This window comes from Dendrobates tinctorius, unplaced genomic scaffold (assembly GCF_039654945.1).
Source record: "Dendrobates tinctorius isolate UK_male_01 unplaced genomic scaffold, ASM3965494v1 ptg000154l, whole genome shotgun sequence".
Taxonomy (NCBI): domain Eukaryota; kingdom Metazoa; phylum Chordata; class Amphibia; order Anura; family Dendrobatidae; genus Dendrobates; species Dendrobates tinctorius.
The window spans coordinates 688,048-715,004 of NW_027361821.1; the positions used below are offsets into that span (position 1 = coordinate 688,048).

Consider the following 26,957-nt stretch of genomic DNA (forward strand, 5'->3'; position numbering starts at 1 on the left):
CTATTTTTTTGTATGATATATTTTTCACATATATGTATTTTGGTCTGATATGACCATTTGGTCATTCTTTAAGCACAAATTGCACTTGTCACTTTGCTTGAGGATTTATTATAATCTCTAGTCCCTTTTGGTCAGTGCTGCCCCTCTTTATGTATAATTGGTAATATATGTATCTTGGTACTCTGGTTATTCCATATATCTAATATTTTATATTTTTATGTGCACATGTACTTATGTAGAATACTACTTACCAATAATAATAAAGGTATGTTATCTTCCATTAAACTGTTTGGTTTTATGATATACCATTTTTGTTCATGTCCAGGCTTCTTTTCGTTTGATAATGATATGCTGGTAGTTTACTGTCCGAAAACCGACTGACAGGTTTCTTATAAAGTGCTTATTTACCACAAAGAGGGTCTGTCACCAGAGCCCACACTACAAACGCTATAAAGTATTACACCACTGTCTTACACCTGAGGAGGCTGCTGTATTTACTCTGATAATCCTCACCATGTGCTGTATAATCCTTTGTGAGAATTTAACGCAATCTCCTTCCATGTAGCCTGAGTGACAGCTCCTCAGTGGCCCTCCTCCCTGCTGCAGCTGACATCTCACACCACTCAGTACAGGCTGCATCTGTCGATCAGGCTGGATGGTCAGTAGCCGAGTTTACTGGGTTTCGTGAACTGTTTCATTTTGTAGTGGGACTCTTAACATTCTCAACGTAATATCATGATAATGCAGCCATTAAGACATGGATATTCATGATAAGTAGACCAACTTCATCAGGTCTAAGAGATCCACTTAAAGGGAATCTGTCACCCCTTTTTTGAGATATCATATAATGATATTCAATTGTGTATCACATAAGGATTCTCTTAGTACTTTTGCTTCCCCCTGACCCCACACCTTTCATGCATAAATACCTTGTTTATATCGGTTCAGATGTATGTAAACTGCCGCTGTCCAGTCCGCTGGGCGGGGCTTATTCAATTGCTCCCCCCCTCCCTGTCTTGCGCTACACAAGGAGAAAAGCGTAGAGCAAGACAGGGAGGGGGGGAGCAGGTGAATAAGCCCCGCCCATCGGACCGGACAGTGGCAGTTTACATACATCTGAGCCGATATAAAAAAGGTATTTATGCATGAAAGGTGCGGGGTCAGGGGGAAGCAAAAGTACTAAGAGAATCCTTATGTGACACACAATTGAATGATATCATTATATGATATCTCAATAAAGGGGTGACAGATTCCCTTTAATGACGTGTAGTTTGTATTGTGAAATATGGTGACAGAGGTGCTTTTAAGTAAGATGAAGGATGTTATTAATGTATCCCTTAAAAGATGCCAACTCTGCAGCACCTTTCCTTAGAAGTCAGCATTATGCCATGCCTCTGTTATTGGTCCTGGAAAACTGACAACTGTGAGTTACCGTGCCACTTGTCAGCGCTGATTGGACCATATCTGGGTATGGACGCTCCTTCCAAATGGTCAAATCTTGCCAATTTATTTCTAGTAGATACATCACAGAATCCTATGAAAACACAACTTGCCCTGTATCACCACATCTCCGCAAAATTGGCCTGAAAACACTAAAAGTCTCATGTTTCTAAGCAACTTTATGTTGTGCAATCATTTTTATGGATCGGACCAAATGGTTCTAAATCTTTTGAAGGAATTGACCTAAATCGATTGGATGTGGTTTTCTAAGTGCAGCGACGCGCGTGCGGAACTGATGTCTCCGTGAGACCGGATCCAGGACTGTCATTCTTGTGTTCAGCTCCATCAGCCATAGATCCACAGATCAAAGTGTCCATCAGCATAGCATCATAGTCCCCAGACAGATTGGTCGCGTGCACACCCGGAACCGCAGGACAGGTTCACTAGAGTCACACACTAGAGAAAGGAACTTTGCCGTTACAAGACAAGGAATTCCATTTATTAAAACAAGATTCATTTTATTGTAGTAATGCTTTTGGACCAGTTTTATAGACAGAAATCAGACCTGGGTAATGCCATAGCTGAGCTATAATACATTTCTTCTACCAGGGCCTACAATCTATTATTATAAGCCTTCTAATAAGGCCCCTGTGCAAATATCAGAAAGTTGTGCAACCCATCAGTAGCTAAAGAATAAGCTTCATTTACATAGAGAAAGCCCTGGGTTTAGTGTGTGGCATAAATATTTGCTATTTATAAAATTTGTAGGAAGGGCATGAATGGAAAAAAAGAAAATAGTAAAATGCAGCAAAAACATTGATAGAAGGTAGGCCGGGGTCCATGTCTGCTATACATGTCTAACCTCTGTCAGCATTGCAGTCTGTGTCTCCTTGAAGCCATGCACGGTTGCTGCCTATATGGAAACACCTTAGGGTGTGTGTGTGCACACGCAGCGGATTTGGCCCTGAGGATCCGCAGCAGTTTTCCATGCGGTGCACAGTAACATGTAAACCTATGGAAAACCAAATCCGCTGTGCTCATACTGCGGAAAATTCCACGCAGATTTGCAGCGGTTTATTTTCCGCAGCATGTCAATTCTTTGTGCGGAATCCACAACGTTTTTACACCTCTTCCATTATAGGAATCCGCAGGTGTAAAAACGCAGGCGAAATCCGCAGTAAATCTGCACTAAAACCGCAGGTAAAAGGTAGGTCATTTTACCTGCGGATTCAGCTAAATCCACGCAGAAAAATCCGCAGCCAAATCCGCAACGTGTGCACATACCCTTACTGTCTGTGTCCTATAAGGCAGCACTCCTGATTGATTTTAAAAGGATCCTGTCACGGCAAAAGTCGCTATTAACGTGCAGATATAGGGTTAATCTGCCGGTTAATTAATAGTGTTCCTTGAAATGACAGGTTCCCTTTAACTATTAAGTGGGAGCTGCTGTCCTCCCGATTGCACACAACTCAATGCATTGCTTTGGACTGCAGCCGTGTAGTCCGGACCCAAGGGTATGTGCCCTTAGCGTGTTCTAGACACCGGCGTACCAGCTGAGCTTTCTCAGACAAAGCCGCTTCAGGAAGATGCCGATGGTCGTTTTTTCTGAAGCAGCTTCCTTTTGCAGTCGTCCTTGCGGTGGTTCTGTTGGCGGCATCTGATACTCCATACTTTCAAGTATAGAGAAAAGGGTAACTTCTGGTCGAAATCCGCCTGAAAACGTCACCATTTGCACATACCCTTAATGTGTTTTTTCTTTGGTCATGACACATTAAAGTGAGTCTGTCAGGCCAAACCTATAGCATAAACTGAGCACTTAGGCCCTGATTCATCAAGAACGACGTGTTGGGAGTCAGGCCAATTAATTAATCATGAGTGTCAGACAAGTGATTTGCGCCTCATTACAAATCTTATTCAAGTCAATGCCTGGGTAAGATTTCTGAAGGAACACCACCACTTGTCATGAATTAGACATTCTGTAGTGTGACACCTCCTTCTGCCTGGCGCTGTCCATTTTGGCAGAGCTGGGTAACTGGTGTGAAAACAGCAAAAGTTGCAACATTTTTGTATAATTTGCTAACATTTTGACTTTTATGGGGCTCTATCCCCTACAAGGTTATGTCATTAGTTTATACCCTTTGGGCTGACAGACTCCATTTACTGTGTTTTCAAGTAAATGTTCAGAATAAGGTTGACAGAGTGAATGAGCTGCACACCTAAGGCACATGGAGATGCTTCACATAGAAGTTATTGACAATATTCCATGTCCATTGGTTACACCGTAGTAAGTACAGTATTACCCTTCATTGGACAAATAGGCTATGTTCACTGCATATAGGGCAAGGGAATCCATGGTGCAGGGTGGCTTCCCCCAAACAGTGACAACCAGGTACGGACTGGGACTGAAATTCAACCCTGGCATTTGAAATCACACAGGCCCATGTTGTCCCTGTCCCCAAGCACCAGATGGGATGTATTACTAATATTAACCTGGATGGAGGAAAGAAAGATTTACTACAAGACCAATAGTGCTAATGATACCCGTGGCCTGCTGGGGTAAGTGATGGAGTCAGCGACTCTGTTCTCCGTCACAACTCTTAACAGAATTGATGTCTTGAGAACACTGATTCTGTTAACAACGTAGCAGAAAAGGCAGCCCACGACCAGACAGGCCCTTCTGGCAATTGCCAGAATTGCTAGATGGCCAGTCCGGCCCTAGTGACAACCAGGATCCAGCTGTATCAAAGCCTGTGGTGTGGCCTTGCTACAGCTGGATCCTGGTTGTTCCCACTCTTCTCCCTGGATCCCCTTGACCTATATGCAGTGAATATAACCTACACATCTGAAGAAGGGTTTTCACCCAAAACGTTACGTAATACTGTACTTACCACAGTCCAAAAAAATGGATATGAAATACTGTCAATAAATCCAATTTTAAACATCTCCATGTGCCTTTATGTGTGCAGTTCCTTCACTTTGTCCGTTGTTGGTCTACAGGAGATCAAGGGTTGGCTCCATAGGAATTAGCACCTGTGACTTCTATCCTGCATTCTCACCAGTTTTCCTTTCTGCATGGTGTATCTGTAGCATCCAGTCCACTGCTTGCTGGGGAGAGGAGATGAGCTGCAATGATTTCTTCGATAGACCGCACAGAGAAGGAGGCTTCCGCTTTTCATTCACATTTAAGCACACAGAGACAAGCTGCAGTAGCATGGAGGACATTATACAGCTGAGCTGCACTGTTTTGATCTGAAGTCAAGCTCTGATGTGAGGTTAAACACGTGTATAGAGCTCTGCACCAAGGTTTTCTGTGTGTTCCCTTACCTGCTCTTCACTTCACGTCTTGCTCAGATGGACCTGAGCTGCTTTTTCTCAGTGGATGTTGAATTCAAAATGCAGGAGGCTTATTTCTCTGATCTGATACATTACGTTTCTTCTATTAGCTTGCACTATTGATTTAGGCAAAGTTTGTTGAAAGTACAATTCTATTTTAAAGAAAAATAAATGTTCTAAAGGTAATGTTCTTCATATTTATTCACCCCGCATGTTATCATGCTGAGCTTACAAGACGTGTTATGTGTTATCTATCCAGTAAAGATGTCTCATCCTTTAAGTCCATTTAAAGTCATCTTCAGTGCATAAAGAATTTGTGTTGTTCACATACAACTTTCTGTATTTTGGTGCTTAGCTTATAAGTTTTGTTCCTGCTTCTGCACCTCAGAAAAAGATAATTTTTTTTATTGGGGCCAAGAAGCTGTTCATTGTGATATTGCAACCTGCTCCATACTGTCCAGTGACTGTAGCCCACCCATTGCATGTGGCTGGGTGTATAACATGGCTGTTATATCCGCAGGGCTGACCGATCCAGAGTCACTGCGTACAGAACACATATTGCCATCTAGCTGTCCAATTTTTTTAATTAATTTTCTTTCCTTGGCTCGACGGTTCTGAAACCAGATTTTTACCTGCAATGGTTAAAAATAAGAAGATATTTAACAGAAGGCTAATTTTGGAATTCATGTTTTATTGTTATTTTTTTACAGATATATAAATATCTTATACAGACCCAATCAGATAATGTTATTCTGACTAATAACAATATGCAAGGGAAGAATGACATTTGAAATGGTAGCTCATCCTTTTATAATCTTAGCTCTTAAGCACTTTATGAAGCCACATGTTTCTGCTGTACACTACACCACAAAGCCACTTGTCTCTGCTGTACAGGACACTACAAAGCCACTTGTCTCTGCTGTACAGGACACTACAAAACCACATGTCTCTGCTGTACAGGACACTACAAAGCCACATGTCTCTGCTGTACAGGACACTACAAAGCCACATGTCTCTGCTGTACACGACACTACAAAGCCACATGTCTCTGCTGTACACGACACTACAAAGCCACATGTCTCTGCTGTACACTACAAAGCCACATGTCTCTGCTGTACACTACAAAGCCACATGTCTCTGCTGTACACTACAAAGCCACATGTCTCTGCTGTACACTACAAAGCCACATGTCTCTGCTGTACACTACAAAGCCACATGTCTCTGCTGTACACTACAAAGCCACATGTCTCTGCTGTACACTACAAAGCCACATGTCTCTGCTGTACACTACAAAGCCACATGTCTCTGCTGTACACTACACCACACAGCCACATCTATCATCTGTACACTACAAAGCCACATGACACTGGTGTACACTGCAAAGCTACATGACTGCTGTACACTACACCACAAAGCCACATGTCTCATCTGTACACTACAAAGCCACATGTCTCTGCTGTACACTACAAAGCCACATGTCTCTGCTGTACACTACAAAGCCACATGTCTCTGCTGTACACTACAAAGCCACATGTCTCTGCTGTACACTACAAAGCCACATGTCTCTGCTGTACACTACACCACACAGCCACATGTATCATCTGTACACTACAAAGCCACATGACACTGGTGTACACTGCAAAGCTACATGACTGCTGTACACTACACCACAAAGCCACATGTCTCATCTGTACACTACAAAGCCACATGTCTCTGCTGTACACTACAAAGCCACATGTCTCTTGCTGTACACTACACCACACAGCCACATGTCTCATCTGTACACTACAAAGCCACATGACACTGGTGTACACTACACTGCAAAGCTACATGACTGCTGTACACTACACCACAAAGCCACATGTCTCATTTGTACAATACAAAGCCAAATGACTCTGCTGTACACTACAAAGCCACATGTCTCTGCTGTACACTACTATTCTGACTCCATGACTAAGCTGCAAGCATAGGGCTCGGTGAGACACCATTTCTAGGCTGTCTCTTTTAAGCCGTACTCACACGTAGTTATGTCCTCAGATATTTTTAACTCAACCATGGGAGGCACGTATGAAGATTACAGAAGAAGGTTTATTTTCCTGCTGAATTGTAAATATGCACACTTACAGCAGGTAAAAAAAAGACTTCTCAGAAACAGGTCTGCATACACATGAACTTCTAAGAAGGCTGATAGATGGTGAATAAGAAAAGAATGAGGCAGAAGGGAGAGGTTACGGACAGCAGAGCTACATCAGAGACAGGAAGAGAGGAAGGACAAACTTCTAAAGAGGGCAAACCTTATTGCATAGCAACAAAATAGCAATATATAACATCACAATGATAATGCAATACTGTTTGTATGATTTCCAAATCATGGGACGTGACACTCCCCATCTGAAATCTTTAGATTCCACAATGATCCATTTGATATGTTTTCTCTTGATGGCCACAGTGGATCTGTAACCTGAAAGAAAAAGAAACACACAAGCATGCAACAATAATTATAACAGTTGTAAGTCCAGTTTTCTGGTTGGTGGCCTGAAGTCCACAACAGTACTATAATCCAAGTCCAATTGGAAAACCCATCTTCGGATTTGGGAAGCTGCAACATGCAAACACGCCAACCCAAAAAATCCAATTGTGAAGTTCCACGCCCTAACACAGCTGGAGGTATATGGCGGCATGCTCCTCGTCGTAAGCTGTGTCCAGTAGCAATGACCTGCTTCATGTGATGCCTTCTCTCATGAAGCACTTGATGATATAAGTCAGGTGAATACCTGCTTGCACGACTGATGACCAGATAGAGAAGTGTCCTGAGGGATGACGCCTCAGCTTCAACCATGGTACCACAGATGTGCAGCACGTAGAGATGGTTGGTCTGATCTCCCCATCGGCATCCGATTCCTCAAGCTCATATGTGCTGCTGGCATCAACAAAACAAGGGTCCTCATGTAGAAAGCCTGAAGATGACAGAGAGGACAAACACTAGTACAGAGTGTGCAGGCTTTGGGGCTAGTTTGGCCTTCTCCAGGAGAAATCCACAATATACCCTGTTGATGGCTTCTGAGGTCTTCAGGTAGGCTACTGCAGCTATGGGCTCTGTAGATGCGTCTGAGAAGATATCAACCTCCTTCATGATAGCAGCTGAAATCGACTTCAAGAAATAACAACGTGGGACTTGGAGATGTCCTAAGACATTCAGTGACTTCTTCCATGTCTCACACCTTAGTTGATTCTGGGACTGTAGCGGCATGTCCCAAGCCATGCTCTCAGTGGTCAACTGTCTTAACAGTATCTTGCCTTGAATAGTGATAGGTGCCTTAAACCCCAGTGGATCATAGATGCTATTCACAACATATAAGACTCCTCGTTTGGTGTAGAGTTTGTCACATACTGACACCCGGAATGTGAACTTGCCCTGTTTAATGTCCTATGGCAGACCAAGGCTGCTTTGCATAGGAGGAACTTCAGAACACAGATCGAGGTCCTTTAAGCTCATCACGTGGTCCTCAGATGGGAATTCCTTCATTACCTCCTAGCTGTTGGAGATGTTCTTATGAAGTCTGAGATTTGCTGCGGACAGCATTTCCTGTGTTCTAGAGAGCAGATCAATTGCCTCTTCACTTGTGGCAGAGATTTAGTCCCATCATCTACATAGAAGTTCTTTTCCACAAATAGATGGGCATCAGATCCATACTCTCTCTCACCTTCCTGGGCTGTGCATCTCAGTCCATAGATTGCCACAGCAGGTGATGGGTTCTTCCTGAAGACATGTACCTTCATCCAGTAGTCTACGACCTCGTTGTGGACATCATTGTCCTTGTGCCATAGGAACCTGAGGTAATTTCTACTGTCTTCTCTCAGGATAAAACAATAGAACATTTACTGAATGTCGGCCATTACTGCAACAGGTTCTTGTCTGAAGCGACTCAGCACTCCTATAAGGCTGTTGTTTAGGTTAGGCCCAGTGAGGAGCAGGCTATTGAGAGAGATGCCTTCATACTGAGCACTGAAGTCAAACACCACTCTGATTTGGTCAGGTTTGCAAGGGTGATAGACACGAAAGGATGGAAGGTTCCATCATTCTTCTCCTTCTTTCAGTGGTGGTGCAGGCTCTGCATGACTTCTGATAAAGATATTCTGCATGAAGCCAACAAAAAGTTTTTTTCCATCTCAGGTTTTGTCTTTAGGGTACATTTTAAAGATGAAAACCTTGTCCTTGCTTGTGTAAGGGAGATATGATATCTTTCTTGCTTCCCTTCCTCAGATTGTGCCTCCTATGTTATTGTGCATATATTGCTAAGTGATAATGTCTATGATAAACGTATGCGGTACTGCTACATAGAAATATGTATTATCGCTCGACTTTAATGGTATTGACACATGTATGTGTTGCCATTGTGTAGAAAGCTGTAACATATTGTCTTGTGTTTCTGTATTATATTATTGTATACTAAGTGTGTCTGTTCTGCATGTACAGTTAGGGAAAGTTAGTGCATCCTTTTTTGGACATTAGAGGAGGGCACTTTAGTTTATAGTTTACATAGTCATGGGTAAATGTAGTTCTGTTATGTGCCACTAGATGGGGGCATACTAGTGGGCTCTATAGGTATAGCTGATAGGACGTTCTTAGAGGGTTAAGTGTAGGAGGGTCTGCTGGGTAGTAAGCGGGGACCTCGTAGGAACTTAGGTCAAACGGGGCCAGGGTGCCCTAGTGTCCACATGGGCTATAGGCCCGGACAGCTTGACAGCCATGCAACATTCAAGCGCTGCAGCCCACGTTACCCACGGCCACTGTGTGTCATAGCAGTGGGCCAGTACAGAAACGGAAAGCTGTGGCAACTTGTCGCCTGGGCCGATGCTTTTAGGGGAGGAGTCGGCTGGACAGCTGAAGTGAAGGAAGCTGGAGCTTCGATGAGATCGGTGTGGATGTTTTACCAGAGGCAACCAAACCTGGTGGTTGATGATTTCGAGTCTGGGGTGAAACAGACAGAAGAAATTGTCATCATGGCGAGGTTAGGCCAGGAAGGAACTGGGGAGCAGTCTAGGACAGTCCGGTCTGGGCGTGCACTGCACATAAGTGACAGCCAGAAATGGAAAGATGAGGAAACAAGGAAATGTCACAATGTACCAACTGTGGATGTAACGTGTAAAGTACTCAGTAAAGAAAGTGTTAAAGTTGACTTGGACTGTCTCCATTGATGGGGGTCGCCTGAGAGAGGGACCGTTGTTGCCTGGGAAGTGCACAGAGGAAGTTAAATCTGGAGATACAAATATGCTAGAGAGAAGAGTACAATTTTCTGTAGGGGAAGGACTTGACCTCGATATTGCGGTTATCCGGGTCATGACTACAGTCCTGTCCCTCCGTTACACTTGCTGCAGATTGTTTGGCAACCTTGTCCTTGGAGAACGAATGGGTAAAGGTGCTACCCTGCTGTTGGAATCATCCTGGGCAAATTTCTTTTAAATGATCTTTATGAATTCTTTGTCCTCTCTTCCAGGTGCCAGCTTATTGTCTTCACTTGTAGAATTGAATACTGTTGACCTGAGGTTGTCATCACAGGACGGGAACATGTTCATGTTGTCAGGGGTTTCTTGCTGCCACTTACTGTCACTCAGCTTCTATTTCACCTAGTAATAATGTGGGCATGGCTGAGAGTAAGTGCTGCCACCATTTGGAAACACATGAGACTTAAATGGGAAAATCTTTGTAGGCCTTTTCATCTTTTCTATGCAGACATTATGATAACCCATAGAACAAAAAACCTGACCATCACCTATAGTGTGAACAGGTACATGCTGCAATGACTACATAACTTGCAAAAAAAAGGAATGCAGCAGTACTCTGTAGAGACCAATATATATGCGAATACAAAATCTGTCATAATTACTGAGTAAATGTGGCGCCCCTGAGGCTCAGTCGCCACAGAGGTACTGCACCTTCTCCTAAGGTGTGGTGCCCCACCATCCAGGTAAGTTGGAGGCTCCTGACCACGCTTCAACACTCGCACCCCACACAATAGAGTAGTTCAGCAAAACCACATTGCGGCTCCTTGCTTAGAGAGAGGCAGAACACCTTTGGTGGTTCCCTGCTTGGAACACTAGAAGTGCTGGGAGGTGGGTGGAGTTCAGAATATACATATATGAGCGGGATGGTTTAGGATGACAGGTCAGTCTGACAGGAGGTCAGTGGGAGAAAGGAAGCCACTCAGAGAGGAGTGGGGATCCCTGGAAGAGGGATGGAGGAAGGAGTGCTGCAGCTGCCTCAGTGATCTGAGCCAGCTGACACGGGAAAGGAAAGAAGGAGAAGGACATTGAACTGAAGCTTGAGCTTCCATAGAAGGGAAAAGACAAGTACGGAACGTAGGAGTAAAAGGGAACACAGAGGACGTGGGTTAGAGGAAGAACCTTGCCTAGAAGTTCTAAGCGCAAGGCCGGGGCCCGATCCCCGAGGTTGTATGAACACTAATGGTTCTGCAGCAGACACCGGTGGAGCAGTGGGCACAACAGCAATACGTATAGAGAGCCGGGACTTAGGAGTAGAGAGTCCCCGAAGCAGGCTACAGCTGTCTGCCGTGCAAGTAGAGTTCTTGGGAACATCTGTCAGGAGGAACTCCAGTGTAACACAGTACTAGGAGATCTTCACACTTAAGGTGCTATAGAGGAGATGTTCAGAAAAGGCACATAAGTTGGCGGAGCGTGGAAGGGAGCATTCCATCTTGCCTGGAGGTTGACTGAGTCCCTGACCCGGAGGACATGGCACAGAAGCGGGCACTACAGACTGTGAGTAAAGTTTTGGAACTACATGCCCTGGTGTCCTCCATTCCTTCCTGCGTCAGTCCACCTGGCACTGCTACATCCCCTGCGCCAAGCACTACAACATCTAAGTGTCTCCACATCTACACTGCCCTGGGACAACAGCCCTGCCTGTGGAGGGCTATACCATCCTTGCTGTACCACACCATCTGTCCCAGAGGATCTGTCTGCAGCATCGGCTTAACACCTCCCTTGCCGAACACCACAGGTGGCGTCACAAACTATTCATTTAACTATCTTTCATTATTCACATCTCCCCTATTACTTGGGCGCCCAGGGCCATGGTCCGGGTCACCGCCACTGTGACACATCCCACTGATACCAGCCCGATACCGAGTACCCCGCAGCCCTGGGAGGGAGACCCAACTTGGCGTCAAGAACAGGATGACGAGACACGATGCCATCGGGTTCTGTGCGTCTAAGATTTGTTGGACTTAAAACTTTTGAGAATGTGCAGAAGATCCAGTTTAATAGACTGTGAAATGAAGATTAAAAATGGCCGTTGGCGTGGAGAAGAAGGGCGTGAAGAGATGGGAGGTCCTAGGAAAAGACCGCGAACAGTCTTGGGCCTCCCCTGCCTGAATTGCTATGTGACAGCAACATGGCCCACCCCCCCGAGGGGTTCGTATACTGGCTTGGTATGGAGGTGCTGGAAGAAGATGCCGCCCCAAGAAGGAAGGGCAGAAGCCAGTGGCGGGAAAGGGGCCGAGAGAGGAGGGAGAAGAACGCCAGAACGCCATCTTGGAGAGAGCGGGAAGGAGGCCTGCGGAGCACTGGGAAGTGGATCTCCCCACGCCATGGCTGAAGGCTCCAACCCCGTAGCGGAGATGAACCGTCAGCAGCTGGAGGACGAAATTGCCCAGCTGACGCGCCGCCTGCAACTGAGGCAGGAAGCGCTATGGACATTGAACCTGCAGCGTGTCCAGGAGGGACCTACACCTGCGGTACCCGCGACATCGGTACCCGCCGCTGCTGCACCGAACCTCTTCTAGGCAGACCCTGTGGAGCCTGGAACCGCTGCCATGCCACCAGCAGCGTACTTTGTTCCCTCCCTGCCGCTACTACCGGAGGAGTTGTGCACAGCACAGGGAGCTGAAGCGGAGGAAGAGAAGCCCCTGTCCGCACCTGACGCGGCTACTCAGGTCCCTACAGAGACCCCCGCGGACCCGGAGCCACCGTTAGCTCCACCGCCGTCCCCGGTGTTCCACCAAGCCGCATCCACTGCCACTATGCCTGCACCGGAGCAGGGACCGCATCACCAGGAGGCACCAGGTATATACCCCGGCCCTCCTAATGGGTTGCCCTCCGACTTCACGTTGTCAGAGGCAGGCTTGCGGGATCTCGAAATGGGGCAGTTGGAAGAGTCAGCTGGGGGCACGGGACTGTCGGAAATGGGGATGTGGAGGAGGTCCCTACTGAGAAGGATACGGCTGGAACAGGCGCGCACGATTCGGCATCTTTGGGGATTGGATGAGTCTCAGTCGCTTTGGGATAGTGACCTCGGGATCCCCTGGTTGCCAAGTCCCCGTGTAGTCGCCTATCAGCGCCGGCAAGCTGTGGCATCCCTCGGTGCTAGGCCACGCACCAGAGCAATGGAATTAGCAAGCAACCAGCAGCAGGATGAAGACACCCAAAGTGTTACATCTGGTAGCAGTTCCCAATCAGCAGCTTCCAGAACCCCAGGAGTGGACCAGCACTAGTAACCTACACTAACTCTCGTTACCCAGGAGGGTTTATTTGCACCGTTGTGCCTTTTGTTCTATTTTTGACCATCATGGTTCAGTTTTGGTTTTTCCCAGTGTTGCCCTGTTTTGGTTGGCAGCCTCTACATTTGAACAGAGCGATCATGAACTTGGAGTGATCCAAAAACTTTTGTTTGTAAATAGTTGCACCTCTTTAGGTGCCCTCTCTTGGTTTTACATATAGGCACTTTGCGAAGATTACATCTACCTCATTTGGAGCATGACTCCAATCAAAGGACACTGCAAGAGATCCCGGCTGGGAGCGGTGTCCAGCACTTACAAGAATTATTGAAAAGTTTTAATGTGATGATGTGTTTTATAAGAATATTGGTAACAAGGAAATGGCTTTTATATAGAATTAGGAATGTTTTGATACAGAGATGAGAGATTTGCATAAAGAATTGGAAATGTAGATGAAGAACCAGGCATCACGGTTGCTACTTGAAAGAAAGTAGAAAATGTGCACTGGAGAGAGAAAAGAAATGTGTACTAGAGATGGAAAGATGAAGAATACTGAAGTGATAGAGAGTAACAGATAATAGCACTTTGAATTAAGTATTATATGGAAAAATTGCACTTTTGACTTAGAATTTTAGATAATTAATAATTGTTGGTAACGTTCAAGAATGAGTGCCTCTCACATTGGGAAATTTAGTATAAGAAATGTTTATTCAGCATTATAAAAATTTTGTATGTTCCTGTACTGTCAAGTTTGTTTGCCTTGCTGCCCGCGGACGTGCTGTGTTTAACGGGGGGTATGTGGCGCCCCTGAGGCTCAGTCGCCACAGAGGTACTGCACCTTCTCCTAAGGTGTGGTGCCCCACCATCCAGGTAAGTTGGAGGCTCCTGACCACGCTTCAACACTCGCACCCCACACAATAGAGTAGTTCAGCAAAACCACATTGGGGCTCCTTGCTTAGAGAGAGGCAGAGCACCTTTGGTGGTTCCCTGCTTGGAACACTAGACGTGCTGGGAGGTGGGTGGAGTTCAGAATATACATACAGTATATGAGCGGGATGGTTTAGGATGACAGGTTAGTCTGACAGGAGGTCAGTGGGAGGAAGGAAGCCACTCAGAGGAGTAGGGATCCCTGGAAGAGGGATGGAGGAAGGAGTACTGCAGCTGCCTCAGTGACCTGAGCCAGCTGGCACAGGAAAGGAAAGAAGGAGGACATTGAACTGAAGCTTGAGCTTCCATAGAAGGGAAAAGACAAGTACGGAACGTAGGAGTAAAAGGGAACACAGAGGACGTGGGTTAGAGGAAGAACCCTGGCTAGAAGTTCTAAGCGCAAGGCCGGGGCCCGATCCCCGAGGTTGTATGAACACTAATGGTTCTGCAGCAGACACCGGTGGAGCAGTGGGCTGTAAATACACTACTCCCATCTAAGACTTGAGGGCACAACAGCAATATGGATAGAGAGCTGGGACTTAGGAGTAGAGAGTCCCCGAAGCAGGCTACAGCTGTCTGCCATGCAAGTTGAGTTCTTGGGAACATCTGTCAGGAGGAACTCCAGTGTAACACAGTACTAGGAGATCTTCACACTTAAGGCGCTAGAGGAGACATTCAGAAAAGGCACATAAGTTGGCGGAGCGTGGAAGGGAGCATTCCATCTTGCCTGGAGGTTGACTGAGTCCCTGACCCGGAGGACATGGCACAGAAGCGGGCACTACAGACTGTGAGTAAAGCTTTGGAACTACATGCCCTGGTGTCCTCCATTCCTTCCTGCGTCCATCCGCCTGGCACTGCTACATCCCCTGCGCCAAAAACTACAACATCTAAGTGTCTCCATATCTACACTGCCCTGGGACAACAGCCCTGCCTGTGGAGGGCTATACCATCCTTGCTGCACCACACCATCTGTCGCAGAGGATCTGTCTGCAGCGTCTTCTTAACGCCTCCCTTGCCGAACACCACAGGTGGCGTAACGAACTATTCATTTAACTACCTTTCATCATTCACATCTCCCCTATTACTTGGGCGCCCAGGGCCATGGTCCGGGTCACCGCCACTGTGACACATCCCACTGATACCGGCCCAGTACCGAGTACCCCGCAGCCCTGGGAGGGCGACCCAACTTGGTGTCACGAACAGGATGACGAGACACGATGCCATCGGGTTCTGTGCGTCTAAGATTTGTTGGACCCATAAACTGTAATAGAAAGTTAAAAAAAATTACAAAAGTGAAGGTTCTTAGCTCATAAATTGACTAATTCATGTGAGCTCATCAACGAAGACAAGGTGACACTTCTCTGATGGTTCCTATCATCTGAAACATGTCTCTTAATGGATATTTTTGAAAAATTCTGTAGTTGCATGAACAGTGCATTTTCTATGGCTTCACGACTACCATAGCTTCGTTCTCTCCAGAACAGCCATGAGACCAACCGCTGGATTACTGGTGTGGACAGATCTAAGTCTCATGACCAGGGGTGGATTAAGGGTAGCCAGGGCCCGGGGCAGTTCAGACTCTGTGGGCCCCCCTCGTCACGTGACGGGGGTCATGAATCGTAGAGCCACACTCTACATAGAGAATAATGGGGCCTCCAGCACCGACCTCCACCCGCAGAGCCGCACTCCACATAGAGAATAATGGGGCCTCCACCCGCAGAGCCACACTCTACATAGAGAATAATGGGGCCTCCAGCACCGACCTCCACCCGCAGAGCCACACTCCACATAGAGAATAATGGAGCCTCCAGCACCGACCTCCACCCGCAGAGCCGCACTCCACATAGAGAATAATGGGGCCTCCAGCACCTACCTCCACCCGCAGAGCCGCACTCCACATAGAGAATAATGGGGCCTCCACCCGCAGAGCCACACTCCACATAGAGAATAATGGGGCCTCCAGCACCGACCTCCACCTGCAGAGCCACACTCCACATAGAGAATAATGGGGCCTCCAGCACCGACCTCCACCCGCAGAGCCGCACTCCACATAGAGAATAATGGAGCCTCCAGCACCGACCTCCACCCGCAGAGCCGCACTCCACATAGAGAATAATGGGGCCTCCAGCACCTACCTCCACCCGCACTCCACAGAGAGAATAATGGGGCCTCCAGCACCGACCTCCACCCGCAGAGCCGCACTTCACATAGAGAATAATGGAGCCTCCAGCACTGACCTCCACCCGCAGAGCCACACTCCACATAGAGAATAATGGAGCCTCCAGCACCGACCTCCACCCGCAGAGCCGCACTCCACATAGAGGATAATGGAGCCTCCAGCACCGACCTCCACCCGCAGAGCCGCACTCCACATAGAGAATAATGGGGCCTCCAGCACCGACCTCCACCCGCAGAGCCGCACTCCACATAGAGAATAATGGAGCCTCCAGCACTGACCTCCACCCGCAGAGCCGCACTCCACATAGAGAATAATGGAGCCTCCAGCACCGACCTCCACCCGCAGAGCCGCACTCCACATAGAGAATAATGGGGCCTCCAGCACCGACCTCCACCCGCAGAGCCGCACTCCACATAGAGAATAATGGAGCCTCCAGCACTGACCTCCACCCGCAGAGCCGCACTCCACATAGAGAATAATGGAGCCTCCAGCACCGACCTCCACCCGCAGAGCCGCACTCCACATAGAGAATAATGGGGCCTCCGGCACCTACCTCCACCCGCAGAGCCGCACTCCACATAGAGAATAATGGAGCCTCCAGCACCTACCTCCACCCGCAGAGCCGCACTCCACATAGAGAATAATGGAGCCTCCAGCACCGACCTCCACCCGCAGAGCCGCACTCCACATAGAGAATAATGGGGCCTCCAGCACCGACCTCCACCCGCAGAGCCGCACTCCACATAGAGAATAATGGAGCCTCCAGCACCGACCTCCACCCGCAGAGCCGCACTCCACATAGAGAATAATGGAGCCTCCAGCACCGACCTCCACCCGCAGAGCCGCACTCCACATAGAGAATAATGGGGCCTCCAGCACCGACCTCCACCCGCAGAGCCGCACTCCACATAGAGAATAATGGAGCCTCCAGCACCGACCTCCACCCGCAGAGCCACACTCCACATAGAGAATAATGGAGCCTCCAGCACCGACCTCCACCCGCAGAGCCGCACTCCACATAGAGAATAATGGAGCCTCCAGCACCGACCTCCACCCGCAGAGCCGCACTCCACATAGAGAATAATGGGGCCTCCAGCACCGACCTCCACCCGCAGAGCCGCACTCCACATAGAGAATAATGGAGCCTCCAGCACTGACCTCCACCCACAGAGCCGCACTCCACATAGAGAATAATGGAGCCTCCAGCACCGACCTCCACCCGCAGAGCCGCACTCCACATAGAGAATAATGGAGCCTCCAGCACCGACCTCCACCCGCAGAGCCACACTCCACATAGAGAATAATGGAGCCTCCATCACCGACCTCCACCCGCAGAGCCGCACTCCACATAGAGAATAATGGAGCCTCCAGCACCGACCTCCACCCGCAGAGCCCCACTCCACATAGAGAATAATGGGGCCTCCGGCACCGACCTCCACCCGCAGAGCCGCACTCCACATAGAGAATAATGGGGCCTCCGGCACCGACCTCCACCCGCAGAGCCACACTCCACATAGAGAATAATGGGGCCTCCGGCACCGACCTCCACCTGCAGAGCCACACTCCACATAGAGAATAATGGGGCCTCCAGCACCGACCTCCACCCGCAGAGCCGCACTCCACATAGAGAATAATGGAGCCTCCAGCACTGACCTCCACCCGCAGAGCCACACTCCACATAGAGAATAATGGAGCCTCCAGCACCGACCTCCACCCGCAGAGCCGCACTCCACATAGAGAATAATGGGGCCTCCAGCACCGACCTCCACCCGCAGAGCCGCACTCCACATAGAGAATAATGGAGCCTCCAGCACTGACCTCCACCCGCAGAGCCGCACTCCACATAGAGAATAATGGAGCCTCCAGCACCGACCTCCACCCGCAGAGCCGCACTCCACATAGAGAATAATGGGGCCTCCAGCACCGACCTCCACCCGCAGAGCCGCACTCCACATAGAGAATAATGGAGCCTCCAGCACCGACCTCCACCCGCAGAGCCGCACTCCACATAGAGAATAATGGAGCCTCCAGCACCGACCTCCACCCGCAGAGCCGCACTCCACATAGAGAATAATGGGGCCTCCGGCACCTACCTCCACCCGCAGAGCCGCACTCCACATAGAGAATAATGGAGCCTCCAGCACCTACCTCCACCCGCAGAGCCGCACTCCACATAGAGAATAATGGAGCCTCCAGCACCGACCTCCACCCGCAGAGTCGCACTCCACATAGAGAATAATGGGGCCTCCAGCACCGACCTCCACCCGCAGAGCCGCACTCCACATAGAGAATAATGGGGCCTCCAGCACCGACCTCCACCCGCAGAGCCGCACTCCACATAGAGAATAATGGAGCCTCCAGCACCGACCTCCACCCGCAGAGCCCCACTCCACATAGAGAATAATGGGGCCTCCAGCACCGACCTCCACCCACAGAGCCGCACTCCACATAGAGAATAATGGGGCCTCCGGCACCGACCTCCACCCTCAGAGCCGCACTCCACATAGAGAATAATGGAGCCTCCAGCACCGACCTCCACCCGCAGAGCCGCACTCCACATAGAGAATAATGGGGCCTCCGGCACCGACCTCCACCCTCAGAGCCGCACTCCACATAGAGAATAATGGAGCCTCCAGCACCGACCTCCACCCGCAGAGCCGCACTCCACATAGAGAATAATGGAGCCTCCAGCACCGACCTCCACCCGCAGAGCCGCACTCCACATAGAGAATAATGGGGCCTCCAGCACCGACCTCCACCCGCAGAGCCGCACTCCACATAGAGAATAATGGAGCCTCCAGCACCAACCTCCACCCGCAGAGCCACACTCCACATAGAGAATAATGGAGCCTCCAGCACCGACCTCCACCGGCAGAGCCGCACTCCACATAGAGAATAATGGAGCCTCCAGCACCGACCTCCACCCGCAGAGCCCCACTCCACATAGAGAATAATGGGGCCTCCGGCACCGACCTCCACCCGCAGAGCCGCACTCCACATAGAGAATAATGGGGCCTCCAGCACCGACCTCCACCCGCAGAGCCGCACTCCACATAGAGAATAATGGAGCCTCCAGCACCGACCTCCACCCGCAGAGCCGCACTCCACATAGAGAATAATGGAGCCTCCAGCACCGACCTCCACCCGCAGAGCCGCACTCCACATACATGGCTGCTCTCAGTGCTCTGTGCTAGTGATGGGTAGCTCCCGAAGGAGCCGGCTCTAAGAGCCGGCTCTTTATAGTGAATCATATGAGCCGGCTCCTGGCAGGGAGCCAATTGAAATTTAAACGGCTCTTTGCCAGTTCACGTTCCACGGTCAGTCCCCTCTTGCCCCGCCCCTCCCGGCAGTAGTCACTCTGATCTTATCCAGGAGACTGAGAAAGAATGCATGCTCCTCCTGCTGCCTCACATAGCACTGACTCACAGCCCCGCCCCCCTCCAATCTGTGACAAGCATTCCTTGCCCTCTTGTGATTGTTTTTAAGTTAATACACACGCTGTTATTTTGGAAATTATCAGGTTTAAAGGGGTAGGCTCAATTCTTACCTTTCCCGGCTCCAGCGCTGCATTTTCTCTTATGCCCCTGCCTCAGGGGGCGGGGCCGGAGATGCGACAGGCAGTTCTGTGCGCACGCATGACATGCGCACAGAACTCCGTGATTGGCCTCCGGGGACCGATCGCACAGCTCTGTGCTGTCACCGCCCGACCCACAACGGCACAAATTCCTTATCTAAATCCGCCTGGATGCAGATGCGGCATGTGACACTGCAGTTTTGCTGCAGACTGTTTGCAGCAGACAGCCCACAGCGAACTTGCAAAGTGTGAAGGTAGCTTTAAAATGTGGCACTGATAATTAGGATCTTGTTGCTATTTTGCATGTTCATTTTGTGTTTGTTAAAGTTTTTACAGCAAATAATATAAAATCTGGTAATTCTGGAAACTATTCTGTTTTATGTCATAAATTGGCACATGTGTAGATTTTTACTAAAAGGTATACAATCATGGGTTAACACATACCAGAATTTGGCTTCAAATTTAAAGCCAAAGGTAATAGGAAATGAAGAGCCGTTTTCGGAGCCAAAAGAGCCGGCTCACCAAAAAAAACGCATTTTACCCATCACTACTCTGTGCTGTGCGCACAGGACCTGTGATGAGGTCACAGGAGGGGAGGAGACAGGGGTCACATGATCGGGGGCCCTGACACCTTACCTCCTGTGAGCTCATCACAAGCCTTTGCACTACCAGCAGCATCAGCGTTCAGGCTACTTGTAGATGCTGCTGGTAGCAGAGCACATAATGCCGCCCCCACGGTCACTCACTTTTAGGTGGGGAGAAGATGGAGTGCCATTGCAGCAGCCAGCAGGAATGTGGTGGGGGCCCCCTTAGAAGCTCTTGTGGTGGGGGCCCCGGGGCTGAAGCCCCGCCTGCCCTGCCTATAATCCGGCCCTGCGCGGTGGCGGATTATAATGGGGCAATTTACTGGCCTGGGCTGTGGGCCCCTTAACCCCACTGGGCCCGGGGCAACTGCCCAAATTGACCTCATTATAATCCGCCACTGCTCATGACTCATGACTTGATCTGTGGATTGTAGTTGGAGAAACCTGATAAGCAGATCTAGCTCTTCTGCAGCAGTGATGCCAAGGTCACTAATTACGGTTCTAAAGGCACATTTACAACCTCTGTAGTTTTCAGATTGATCATCGAACCTTGTGATATCGGTCTTAGTAAGTTTGCGCGAACCATTTACCTTGCAAAGTCAGACATGTCAGTTTTCTCTGATTTTGGAAAGACAGTTGCTGGATGATTAGCATTATTCATATCTGTGGCGTTTTGACCTTGAAACACAGGAGAGTATGGTGAGCATAGGCATTCAGTCTAGTGCAAGTTTAATATGCATAGTTTCTGCTGTGCATGGAGCTGGGGCTGTGTGGCTGACCGGAACATGATGACTTGCCTCCATATTGACTTGCATGCGTGCTTCTGTGTATAGTGTTTGGTGAGGTGCAGGGGCCTGGTATGTTCTGGTGCATAAACGAGGTTCAGGATGAAGGGTTGGCAGTGCATTGTGACCTTGAAGGCAGGATGCTGGTGAACAATCTGTGTCCTGTTGCCTTAAGGCCCTTTTACATTTAGCGATGCACCAGCGATCCGACCAGCGATCCGACCCGGTCAGGATCGCTGGTGCATCGCTAAATGATCGCTAGTGAGCTGTCACACAGGCAGACCTCACAGCGATGCAGCAGCGACGCAGCGCACGATACTTACCATTCACACACAGCGATCCTGACGTCCTCCCGCCCTCCTCCACGCGTCGCTCATCGTCACAGCAGGAAGCCCCAGCAGGAAGCTGACGACGAGAAATGGAGCCGGACATTCTCGCGCGATCAGCGATGGACAGCGGGGGAGCCGGTCGCAGGTAAGTATCCCACATAGCGATATCGCTATAACGTCACAAAACCTTTAGAGGAATGTCTGTGACATCAGGAAAGCTTGCTGGAGTCAGGGGTGCACTATTTTGGCTTAGTACAAATTGTCTTGTAAGCTTAAGAGGGTCTTCAGTAACAAAAGCACTTAAACTGATGCTGCCTCTTTGGCTCCGACTGACACGTTGTTCCAGGACCTTAAACCTTGCCATGGCTGTGGCGTATTCACATTCCTTCTCTAGGGCCTCTATTTCTACCTGCATGCTGCGCTGGCTTTCATTTCTGCCTTCTTGCATGCTCAGCTGGCTTCCTGCCTTCTTGCTCTTCTTCCACTTCAATCTCAGTTTTCTTTTGTGAGAAAGCAGCTTGTACCTTAGTGGCCTTGGCTTTATACATGCTCTTACAAGCTGTTCGCTGAGCGTTGAAGATTTCGAAGAGCGAGACTTAGATGATTGTTTGACTGCCTGGCAGACCCAGCAATGCGAGATGACGTCTCGGTTATTTGTGCAACTCTTACCTCTGCCTTCGCTTTAATATTCGTCATTATTTGTTCTCTCTCAGAGTTAAGTTGTTGGAAAACCTGCCGCTCTTCAAGAAACTCAGATGTATTAAGTCTCTGCAGAACTAAGGGTAGTTTCACATTAGTGTTTAAGGCCGCAGCGATGGCCTGCGCACGGCCGTCGCTAAGCCCCGCCCCCTGCCGAGCCTCCTCCGGTAGCTCCGCCTACAGGCGCATGATGCTGCGTGCGTCCTGCGTCCCCTATCTTTAGCACTGGGGACGCAGGCCGTGCGCAGGTATGCGTTTGGCGGTGCATGCGTCCTTTTGACGCTGCGCTGACCGCACCAAATTGCAACAGGTTGTGCTTGGCGCTGGTCGGCGCAGTGTCAAAAGGACGCATGCGCCGCCAAACGCATACTTGCGCACGGCCTGCGTCCCCAGTGCTAAAGATAGGGGACGTAGGATGCATGCAGCGTCATGCGCCCGTAGGCGGAGCTACAGGAGGAGGCGCAGCAGGGGGCGGGGCTTAGCGGCGGCCGTGCGCAGGCCGTCGCTGCGGCCTTAAACGCAAATGTGAAACTACCCTCATGTATTCATTTGTCTTTCTGGCATAGGTTTCATAAACTGAGCATAGTTGTCCTAGGGCTCTATCTAGTGGTAGTTCGAGAGAAGCAGGCTGGGAGATGCTGTTGATGTGACTCAGCAATTTTTACCATAAGTCTGCTATAGCACAAGAAAGTTCATGTTTAATGGATTCAAAGTTCTCTCTATCTTTCCATGTAGGTTTTGTAGATCATATAGCCTTCTCACTGGACTGCGGATTAAAACGCTATACGTTCTTCATCTAACAGTGGATCTGGTAGAGACCACATAGTCTTTCCCTCTGCCATTGTAAGTCACAGGCAGAATTAAGTTGTCATGAGAGCTGCTGGTTTCTGGAAGCTGAAGGAGGGGCTTTGCTATTATGCTTACAAACACTGATGATTTCTTATATGCTGAAAGCAAATGCTCTGAAGACTGATCTGTGGCTTTATAGAAGCTTTAGACTGGCTTTAGAGATGCATTTGGCAAAAGTCTTTTTTACTACTAACTCCATGACTAAGCTGTAAGTATAGACACCATTTCTAGGCTGTCTCTTTTAAAATGTACTCACACATAGTGATGTCCTCAGATAGTTTTAACTCGACTGTAGGAGGCACGTATGGAAATTCCAGAAAAGGATTTATTTTCCAGCTGAATTCTTGTAAATAGGCACACATACAGCAGATAAAGACTTTTCAGAAACAGGACTGCATACACATGAGCTTCTAAGATGGCTGGTAGATGGTGAATGAGAAAGAAGTGAGGGATAACTGACATCAGAGCTACATAAGGGAGAGACAGGGAGAGCAGAAGGACAAACTTCTAAAGAGGGCAAACCTTATTGCATAGCAACAAAACAGCACAATGTAACAACACAATGATAATGAAATACTGTCTGTATCATTCCCAAATCATAGGACGTGACATACTACTCTACAATGTCACACGTCTCTGCTGTATACTACACTACAAAGCCACATGTCCCTGCACAGACCCTGTACATCAGGTCTATATTTTGGACCCATAGACATCTCATTTTCTGCTGTCTGCCGCCTCTATAAGGCTAGTTTCACACTTGCTTTTTTTTGCAGCGCGTTTTTCCCGCAAAAAAACGCATTGAAAAAACGCATACAAAAGCATACAACTGCTGCGTTTTTTTCAAGCATTTTTATGAGCATGCATGAAAAAAACGCAGCGTTTTTATGCGTTTGTATGCGTTTTTAGTGCGTTTTTACCGCGTTTGCGTTTTTTCCAACATTAGGTGGCCCCACACACTAACCCAAACCATGACTTTACTAACCCTGACCCTAACCCTAACCCTGACCCTAACCCTAACCCTAACCCTGACCCTAACCCTTAACCAAACCATACTTAACCCTAACCCAAACCCTAAACCCTAACTAACCCTAACCCTGACCCTAAACCTAACCCTGACCCTAACCCTAACCCTAACCCTGACCCTAACCCTAACCCTGACCCTAACCCTAACCCTGACCCTAACCCTAACCCTAACCCTGACCCTAACCCTGACCCTAACCCTAACCCTAACCCTAACCCTTAACCAAACCATACCCTGATCCTAACCCTAACCCTAACCCTGACCCTAACCCTGACCCTAACCCTGACCCTAACCCTAACCCTGACCCTAACCCTAACCCTTAACCAAACCATACCCTGATCCTAACCCTAACCCTAACCCTGACCCTAACCCTAACCCTAACCCTTAACCAAACCATACCCTGATCCTAACCCTAACCCTGACCCTGACCCTAACCCTAACCCTAACCTTAACCCTAACCCTAAACCCCCTTAACTAACCCTAACTCTAACCCAAACCCCTAAATTCCATTGTCTAAACTAATGGTAAAAAAAAAACGCATGTGCAAAAAAACGCATACATAAGCATGCCAATGCGCACATATGCTCACCATAGACTTATAATGGGTGTCTTGCTGTAAAAAAACGCATTGCGCGCGCATGCGTTTTTTTGAGGCAAGTCGGACGCTCAAAAAATGCAACAGGTTGCATTTTGTGCGCCCGAGCGCATACCGCAAAAAAACGCATGCGCGGTAAAACGCGTACAAACGCATGTGTATGCGCACATAAGCGCATCCCATGCAAAGTATAGGAAAAAAAACGCATGCGCTATTTAGCGCTAAAATACCGCGAAAAAAAACGCAAATGTGAAACCAGCCTTACACTATTTGCATGGCATACAATGAGGCAGCTTCTATATGAAATTGGACAGCTGTAGGTGCTGCGTTCCAGATCTGTACAACAAGCCCATTTACAGTTGTATGTCTATGAATGTGCATTTAAATGGGACAATTTCAACTCATTAATGAGTGCCATTCGACTCTAAACAACGGTGCTGCTTGTTTATCCTCCTGTTCATACAAGTCAATGAAAATGAAAAAAAGATTGTTAATGCAATCATGGCAGCACAATGTCATCGGCAGCACATCTCCTGTGCACAAGAGCAATGTGCTGCCGATACTTTTTGTGCTGAAATAAACAATCTAATCACCATCACATTTTACTAGGTCATCAGGTGATCGCCAACATGTTTACACGGGCAAATAATCAGCAACGGTTCTCAACCCGTCTAAATGCATCTTTAGACAGTGGCTAGCCTGCATACCTGTCTGTCAGATAAGCCCAGATTCAAGGCAATTTCAGATTTTCGTCGAATAGTTATATATCTGTTGGTGAGAAATTCCTTCTCCAGCTGTAATCTCTGATGATCAGTATACACCACTCTGTATTTCTCTTTTGTTCTTGTCTTTCCTGTGCAAGATAAAGAAAATGGAATGACATTTTTTACACATTGTGGACATTGTTGATTGACCGCTTGTAAAACTTTGTCTGACTTTCATCTCGTTGTGTATTGGGGACTTTAGCCCCATAAAGACCACTAAAAACAATGCAGTGTACATAGGTAGGGTTTTCTCTTATTTAGTGCACTTATATACACTGTGATACACAGTATGTTATATAAATTATGTTATACGATGTATACTATACTTTCACTGCAGACTGAAAACATGGTGTGAACAGACTCCAATGTATACTTTGCATAATGCATTTTTTGTTAGGTGACTAGTTTCACTTACGTTGTGTTTTATAATCATCTAAGGTTACACTTGCTAAGTTCCACTATTGTAGTAAAGTTACTTTCAGTGTTACACATCTCATACAGAAGTGTAGACCTAATTTATGCGCTAATTACTGCTTTATGCAGCAAACTGTAGCAGCAAGTGTTACATTTTACAGATACTAAAGTCTTTAACCAAACACCTTTTAGGTAAAAAACGTATGATCATGAAGATGGAACTTCCTTTTAAACATCCCCCACAAGCTTAAAGTGAACTGCTAGTCCTTCTGTAGCTTAAGGCTAAGTTCACATGTCCACTAATCATCTGTTTGAAGCTAAAAAAAACAGATTCAATTCAAATGGAAAAAAATGATGCCTATTTAAAGGATGCGTTTTCTATAGACCTCACTGTAAACAAAAAAATGCATCCAGTTGCAATCTTTTCTTAAGGGTATGTCACACTAAGGCCGGTTTCACATTAGCGCTTTTTAAGCGCACGCACGGCCGGGGGTAGCTCCGCCCCCGAGCCGGCTCTCTGCCCGGCGTGCCCGCCCCTTGCTTGTAGCGCCGCCTACTAGCGGACAGCGGCGCCTGCGATCGGCGCACCCTATCTTTAGCATAGGGTGCGCAGATCGTGCGCAGGCCGTGCGCTAGTTGCGCTTTGACCTGCGCTGCGCACTTTTGACGGTGCGCCGTGCGCGCCAAAATCAAACTTTTCGGATTTTGGCGCGCACGGCGCACCGTCAAAACTGCCTGTGTGGCAGCTCACTAGCGACCACTTAGCGATGTACCAGCGATCCTAACCGCATCATATCGCTGGTCGGGATCACTGGTGCATCGCTAAGTGTGACAGTACCTTTATCCAGACAAAAAAAGTCTGCACAACATTTTTTGTCCGGCTAAGACTATATTCACACGTTCAGTGATCTGTTAGGGCGGATCCAGCAGCAATCTGTTGGCACA

General features: G+C 48.2%; 1 protein-coding gene across 1 annotated transcript in view; it reads right to left on the bottom strand.

Annotated features, from left to right (window-relative positions):
- Positions 1-1,937: 1,937 nt before the first annotated feature.
- Positions 1,938-26,957, bottom strand: part of LOC141050883 (homeobox protein CDX-4-like) — a 31,245-nt gene continuing 6,225 nt past the window's right edge. The window contains exons 2-3 of the mRNA XM_073547554.1: positions 25,542-25,687; positions 1,938-5,405 (exon numbers count right to left, since the gene is read on the bottom strand). Coding sequence (XP_073403655.1) covers positions 5,199-5,405; positions 25,542-25,687 — 353 coding nt within the window. The 3' untranslated portion in view covers positions 1,938-5,198. The remainder of the gene's footprint in view (positions 5,406-25,541; positions 25,688-26,957) is intronic.